Raw genomic sequence first — 7946 nt, forward strand, 5'->3', positions numbered from 1 at the left:
TCACTGCAGATGGTGACTGCAGCCATGAATTAAAGACACTTCTCCTTGGAAGGAAAGTTATGACCAACCTAGATAGCATATTCAAAAGCAGAGACATTACTTTGCCCACAAAGTTTCTTCTAGTCAGGGCTATGGTTTTTCCTGTGGTCACGTATGGATGTGAGAGTTGGACTGTGAAGAAGGCTGAATGCCAAAGAATTGATGCTTTTGAACTGTGGTGTTGGAGAAGACTCTTGAGAGTCCCTTGGACTGCAAGGAGATCCAACCAGTCCATTCTGAAGGAGATCAGCCCTGGGATTTCTTTGGAAGGAATAATGCTAAAGCTGAAACTGCAGTACTTTGGCCACCTCATGCGAAGAGTTGACTCATTGGAAAAGACTCTGATGCTGGGAGGGATTGGGGGCAGGAGGAGAAGGGGACGACAGAGGATGAGATGGCTGGATGGCATCACTGACTCGATGGATGTGAGTCTGGGTGAACTCCAGAAGTTGGTGATGGACAGGGAGGCCTGGTGTGCTGCAATTCACGGGATCGCAAAGAGTCGGACACGACTGAGTGACTGAACTGAACTGAAATCAAGATTTACTATGGAAGTAGAAAATTATTTCATTAGGAACTTTTCTAGGAAATCTTAAAGGCAGGTCAACAAAGGAAAAGTCTGTCCTAAGGTAATCGAGAAAGTCAGGAAAATCACCATGCAGGATACCATTGTTCCTAACTAGAATTTGCCATTTTAAACATCAAAGCATTTTTTAAAAACTATTCTTTAATTATAAAAGTAATGAGTCTTTAATATTTATAGTAGGTGGTCCATACTGTAGTGCTTGTTAAATAAAGTCTTTGTTTCTCACCCTTATAGTTTTTAAGTTATTCTGTGGTGTCCAGCAAACTCTCATATTTTGTTGCTGAGTACATATGCTACCTCATCGTACCCTTTATTAGTTTTCTGCTTCAAATATTTAATTTGAAGTAAAATTAAGTTGGGCAATCAGGTTTAAATTGGGCAATCAGGAGTACAGTCTGGTTGAGATTGTCACTGAACTGGGACTTAAAAGGAGTTTAAAATGCACATACCCTCTGACCTAGTGCTGCTAGAATTGGGAAATAAGTATAAAAATGGTTATTGGAGTGCACTGTCTGCAGTAGCAGTGGTGACATCAGTAATAAAACTCTAAAATGAATAAATGCACACCGATTGGAAATGGCTTAAATAAGTTATGGTACCTGGGAGGCAGTGTGTTTAGCTGCAGTCGAGTCGGACTGCTGATTTATAGCTTGGCTCTGCAACTTAATAGTTCTTGACACTGGACAAATATATGAACTTCTCTGTGCCTCAGTTTGCTCCTCTCAAATGACGACATATGAGCTATTACTGTAGGCTGCCTAACAACAAATAGCAAAATGAAATGAAAGTATGGAATGTAAATTATACAAAGTATAGGTAAATAAGAAGGAAGGGAATCGATTGAATGGCTGATATTAGGTGTTGCGTAACGTAGGGAAATAGATTTTGTTTTAGAAACTTCATAAAGAAGTTTCATTTCCACACCTTATTTACATGTATCGTCTATAGCAGAATTTTCCTTTGCACATTTGAGCTGGAGTATTGTTCTCAGCCCTTTTATAAGTAATTCTTTCACAAAATGCCCTTGTATTTTAAGGTTCTTTGCTTTACAACTAAATATTCCAGTTTTCTTCCTCAAAGGCTAAAAGGCAACATTACAGCCTTCTTTGTTTCTTCACATTCTACATGTTCACATTCTACAAATTGTTTTAGTATTCTTTGGGAGAACACATTTAGAGGTATCAAATCAGATAACCCTGTGGTTAGTAAAATTTTTGTTTTGTTTTGTTTTTTTATTTTTTTACTTTATGTTCTCTTCCTAGACTCTGTCTTGACAACTTTAAACATCTCTAGCCTTACCATCACTTTTTCATGGGTAGTTGTTTCTATCATTCTGTGTTTATGGGTGGTGTATAGTTAGAGATGACAGGAAAGAAATTCCTAAGCATATTCCTAAGTTAGGTAAGGAAAACAGCTATTTCATTAACAGCATCCATTAACAATGTGACACCCATTTATACATTTTCTTTTTAAAAATTATTACTACAGGATAAAATATATTAACAGAGTTGAAACTTTGAAGGGGATGTGCTTTTGCTTAATGTCATTCTGAATTTTTTTTTAAAGTCTTTATCAAGTCTCAATTTTTGTGGTTTAAATGACAGAGAATAGATCATCACTGGACTAATTAAAAAAATTTTTTTAATGTAGCCTCTTGTTTTAAAATAAGTATTTAAAAAAAATGTATGCCTAGCCCTTTAACACTAAGGAAGCTGAAGACTAAAAAGATAACATCTCTGTAACTTCAGGGGATTAAATATAAAATGCACTTTTGTTAGCCTCTTTCTAGGGCAAAATTTATATATCCTTTTGCTTTAATATTTTATTTGTAACTGTTGGAGCCAGTTCAACTGTTCATTGAGAAAACAACAACATAAAATTATTATCTTAATTTATGTGAATTTATTCAGTTACATTGAGCTGTCTTAAAACAGGGTATGGTGATTTCAGAGGGTGATAAATATACATGTTTGTCACTAAACACGTGCCAAGAGCACAACCTCATTTTTTTGCGTTGAACAAAAGCTCATTTTAGGTTATAGCTTCTAAGGTTCTTTACTCTTAAATTCACTTAAAATATTTATTTCAGTTTATGATTCACAGGAAAATCTGTTTTCCTTTTCCTATTTTCTTTTCATTTTCATTCTTTGTTTCTGTCTTCTATTGTTGCCTTTCCTTTACCTTCTGAACTCCTTTCTTTCCTTTTCTGTAGGCACTGATGTTCTTTACATTGGCCCTCTGAAAGGTGAGCCTTGGCACAATTAAAAAACAAAAGTGTTGGTCTGTCTGCTTCAGCAATATCCTTAACGTATTCTAACTCTCTTGAACTGTTTTCCCTAGAATTTCTACCAACTTAATTATATTTTTGACCTTATTGTTACATGTTCTTAATGCTATTCAAGTAAAGTTAATTTCACATGTTTCTAAGACAGGTAAAATAATGTACTAAAGCTTTCCCTTCCAGAACGAAGTTTGTGTTTCACAATGTGTTATACATCATTATAGCATGTATTACTGGAAACTAAGATAACTATCCTTCATACTTACTACCTATTTTTCACATTATTTATTAGGAAGTATTTATTCAAGCCCAGGACTTTATAGTAAAACAATGACCCCTACTTACGATGCTCATGATGGAAGCCCCTTGTCACCAACTTCTGCTTGGTTTGGTGACAGTGCTTTGTCAGAAGGCAACCCTGGTATACTTGCTGTCAGTCAGCCGATAACATCACCAGAAATCTTGGCGAAAATGTTCAAACCTCAAGCCCTTCTTGACAAAGCAAAAATCAACCAAGGGTAAGTTTTTGTTTCATTTGTTGTTGTTTTGCTATTATAAATTACAAGGTTTTTTTAAGTGAAGCATAGTTGATTTACAATATAGTGTTTGAGTTGTGCAGCACAGCAGTTCAGTTTCATATATATGCATGTGTGTCTGTCTGTCTGTATGTACAACTGAACACAGTTATACAATAGGTCCTTGCTGATTGTCTTATTTTATAAATAGTAGTGTGTATATGTTAATCCTAGCCTCCTAATTTATCCCTCCCAACCAGGGTAAGTTTCAAAATATAGATACAATTTAAGAATTTCTCTATCTACATAGAGGTAGAAAATTAACTCTGTCTTGCTCTGTTCCACTGTGTTTGTTACTTTGTCCAGGTGGCTTGATTCCTCTAGATCTCTCATGGAACAAGATGTGAAGGAAAATGAGGCCTTGCTGCTCCGATTCAAGTATTACAGCTTTTTTGATTTGAATCCAAAGGTACCGAGGGTTTAGAGGGGTCTCTTTTTGTTTCTCTTTGTTTCTTGGAAGTTGGTGGGTTAAGGAATTGCTTGGATATGGATAGCAAGTCTTGAATATAATATTAGAAACTCAAAACTTTGGACACAATTGCCGGTATTTTAAAGAAGTCTATTGTTTTAGTAGGTTGGAAGCATAACTGAACCGTTTTCTATTTGTTAAGATAATTGAATTGTTGGTTGATTTGTATTTTTAACTTTCTTTTATATTGAAATATAGTTGGTTAACAATGTTGTGGTAGTTGCTGGTGTATAACGAAGTAATTCAGTTATACATGTATCTGTTCTTTTTCAAATTCTTTTCCCATTTAGGTTGTTAGGTAATATTGAGCAGAGTTATTTGCGCTGTATAGTAGGTCCTTCTTGGTTATAACTTCTAAACACAGCAGTGTATACATGTCAGTCCCTAACTATTCTTTCTGCCACTCTTCCCCACTGGTAACCATAAGTTTGTTCTGTAAGGCTGTCTGTTTCTGTTTTATAAGTTCTTTGTACCACTTCTTTTTAGAATCTGCTTATAAGTGATATCATACCATACTTTTCTTTCTCTGTCTGACTTACCACTCAGTATGACAATCTGTTTCCTCCATGTTGCTGCAGATAGCATTATTTCATTCTTTTTTTAAAAAAGATTTCTGTATTTTATTTTAGTTTTGGCTGCACTGGGTCTTTGTTGCTGTGCGTGCTGGGCTTTCTCTAGTTGTGGCGCGCAGGCTTCTCTTGTTGCAGACCACAGGCTCTAGAGCGCATGAACTCAGTAGTTGTGGTGCTCAGGCTTAGTTGCTCTGCAGTATGTGGGATCTTCTGGACCAGGGATTGAACTGGTGTCCCCAGCATTACAACGCATATTCTTAACCACTGGATCACCAGGGAAACCCTGTTTTATTCTTTTTAATGATATTAATTATTAATATTATTAATTAATATTACGATATTAATATTCATAATATTCCATTGTATGTATGTGTGCCACATCCTCTTTATCCATTCTTCTGTTGATGGATATTAGGTTGCTTCCATGTCTTGGCTATTGTAAGCAGTGCTGCAATGAATATAAGCTTGCGTGTATCCTTTTTGACCATGTTTTTCTTTGGATGTATGCCCAGGAGTGGGATTGCGGGATCATATGGTAGCTCCATCTTTAGTTTTTTAAGGAATCTCCATACTGTGTTCCATGGTTTGTATTTACTACGGAGTTGGTAAAGTTAGTTTATGTTTTTTAACATCTCTCTTCAACTCTACTTTAGGTAGAAGAAAAGTTTTCTGAAAGATTACCTGTTCAGTTAATTTCAAATTTCTAATTACATATCCCAGATGTTGCTTCAAAAAAAATTTTTTTTAATTCTTTTTAAGTCTACATTTCTCTTAGTTTCACAGCCAAACATTGTAATATGTTTTTACTGTCAAGTGATTGTCATCATCTCTGCTACTGAAATACTGTGCTTTTCTGATAAGATGTAAATTTGCTATAAAATCTGGAGTGTTTCCCCCAGAAAACACATGACAGAGATTCGGATCTTTTGCTTTCGTATCATTCTTGTGGGTGGGGGGACTTCTCTTGTCTGCCCGTCATACTTTTCATGTCTAGATTATAGCCTAGATTTTAATGTATATATTTATCATCTTAAATTATGTGCTTAAATAATACTTTGTACAACACTAAAATGTATATAGAATTATAAAAAATCATTTTAATTCTTTTTTAGGCTATATCATACCTAATTTTGGTAAACCCAAAGTTTTCTGGGAACACAGTTACATTTGCATGGGGTAGGAAGGGGCTATGCATTTTGTTACTATTCTAAGATATATTACTACTAGTTTTTATTAATATAACTGGATAATTCAGTAACACTTAAGTCTTTTCCACAAATGTGTGTGTGCCCTTTATTTTGAATTTTTAAAATAATTCCTGTTTCCAAGGACCTGCTACTTTGTCTGGGTATACATTTCCACAGTAAGCAAGATATTCCCTGAAATAATTAATTTACTCTGTGATTATGACATGTTAGTGTAAGTTGCAAAACAATACTGAAAAGCAGTCAGTTCTGCCTTACTTTAATGTCTTCAAGTTAAATTCCTTTTGTTAAGGGCCAGTATACCTAATGGTTATTACCCTGGAAAATAACATACAGAATCTACTTCTAATACTGAATATGTAAAAATCTTTTGGCATATTTTAATGCCATTTTTAATGAAAAAATAGAGATGGTGTATATAGATGTGTATAACCCTAAGAGTAGCTTTTTTCCTTATTGCTAATGTTAAAGGTAACATATTACAGAAGAATTGTGTCTCTTTTCGCTGCAGTATGATGCAATCAGAATCAATCAGCTTTATGAGCAGGCCAAGTGGGCTATTCTCTTGGAAGAAATTGAATGCACCGAAGAAGAAATGATGATGTTTGCAGCCTTGCAGGTAGTGAAGAGTATTGGTAAATTAGACTTTAAAGGGGAATGGGTAGGGGATTATTTACATGGTAAAGTGGCATAGTAATTCCAGTAGTATTTTGATATAATGTTTTATTTTTTGCTATGTAGAAAGTGAATAGACACTTAGAAGGCAAAATATGTGAATTTAATTTTTTTTGTCTTATGTAAGAGTTTAGTGGCATACTTAAATATTTAATTACTTTTCTATATCTTCCGACCCCCAGATCTATATTAGCTTAAAGCTATCCATTTTTCCCCTGGAAGTAAAATCCATATTAAAATTCAGATTTCTGCAATGAAGCCTTGCATAACTTCATAAATAACTGGGAATGGTACTATTTATAAAATGGGCTATGGCAGAAATTAATACCTTTTAAGATGATAAAATTTTATTAGACTAGTGAAACTAAACATAAATAAGTCTTTAGAATGATAATTCCTTAAGAAGCAAGTAACCAACATTAACAAATGTGGATCTTGCATACCACCTATTTCAGAATTATAGTAGGGCTTACTAAGAAATTGATGTCCACTGATCTCCCCTCTGGTAAAGTAATATTAGGACAGCACCCACAGTTCCGCATTCTTAGAGACACTGAGGTCTGACCACTAGATTAACCTTTCTAGATGAATCATTTCAGCTATCTAAGTGTTCTCGGATTATGGTGGAATTCCATTTTCGTGTAAAGTTCTGATTAAGTTGATGTTCTTTGAGTATTGTAAGCAAAAAGAACATTTAGTTTTGAATGTCTTTTACTTTAACAGTGATTTAATTCTTCATTAGAACACAAATAAAAATGCTCTCCATCTTCCATATTCTTTTATGTACCCAGAAAAGTTTCTCAGTTAAGACTCACAACATTGTTTTTTCAAGAGGAAGAACAGCTCATTTCTTCTCTGTTTATATTCTAAAAGAGGGAAATCAAAATGAACCCCAGATGGAAAATGAATGACAGATGAATTAGTTTAATTATTTATTTTCTAGAGACTTGCTTAATCAGTTAAGACTCTTCTTTATGTTTCTGGATCATTAAGGCTACCTGAAGAATTTCTTGAATTAAACTCTGGAACAGTTTTTGGAAGATATCTCACTTGGTTACAGCATTGTCTCTACCTTTTTCCCACTTAGAGTAAGGGCTTTTAATTGTCTAGTGAAAATTTTGCTGATGACAAAGTAATAAGAAAACTTGTAAAATGTATATGGAGAAAACCACAGCTTTTCTTATATATTATTTCATTTTTTAAAAAAAAGCCAATAGTTACATGCAGTGCCTAGCACATAGTAGGTGTTCAAAAAGTAGTTACTGAATGAGTATACACATAGTCAAATTGTCACAGAAATGGGACTGTTCTGCGGTTTTCCCCAGCTCCCACCCCATCCAGTAAACATTAGATATTCCATTTCAATTCAGTAGAAAAACACCTCAGAATGCTGGATTTTAATTCATGGAGACTAAATGCCCCAAAGCATAGCTTTCCCTGGACCATTTTAGAATCTAGATTCAGTGAGAGAAATTTGGACTACAAATCCCCTGAGTTGTTAGAAGCCTTCCCAGAGACTGACCAAAGCCTCTTGGAAGCCATCC

The 7946-nt window shown here is 34.6% G+C and overlaps 1 protein-coding gene across 7 annotated transcripts in view; it reads left to right on the top strand.

The window, feature by feature from the left end:
• Positions 1 to 7946, top strand: part of FERMT2 (fermitin family member 2) — a 77302-nt gene that overhangs the window by 52232 nt on the left and 17124 nt on the right. For 4 of the 7 annotated variants that reach the window (XM_010847739.1, XM_010847740.1, XM_010847741.1 and 1 more), the window contains 4 exons: positions 2838 to 2870; positions 3199 to 3424; positions 3788 to 3890; positions 6239 to 6346. In XM_010847739.1, coding sequence (XP_010846041.1) covers positions 2838 to 2870; positions 3199 to 3424; positions 3788 to 3890; positions 6239 to 6346 — 470 coding nt within the window. The remainder of the gene's footprint in view (positions 1 to 2837; positions 2871 to 3198; positions 3425 to 3787; positions 3891 to 6238; positions 6347 to 7946) is intronic. The other 3 variants (XM_010847742.1, XM_010847744.1, XM_010847745.1) reach the window with 1 other exon arrangement.

The sequence above is a fragment of the Bison bison genome, unplaced genomic scaffold (assembly GCF_000754665.1).
Source record: "Bison bison bison isolate TAMUID 2011002044 unplaced genomic scaffold, Bison_UMD1.0 scf7180017864254, whole genome shotgun sequence".
Lineage (NCBI taxonomy): Eukaryota > Metazoa > Chordata > Mammalia > Artiodactyla > Bovidae > Bison > Bison bison.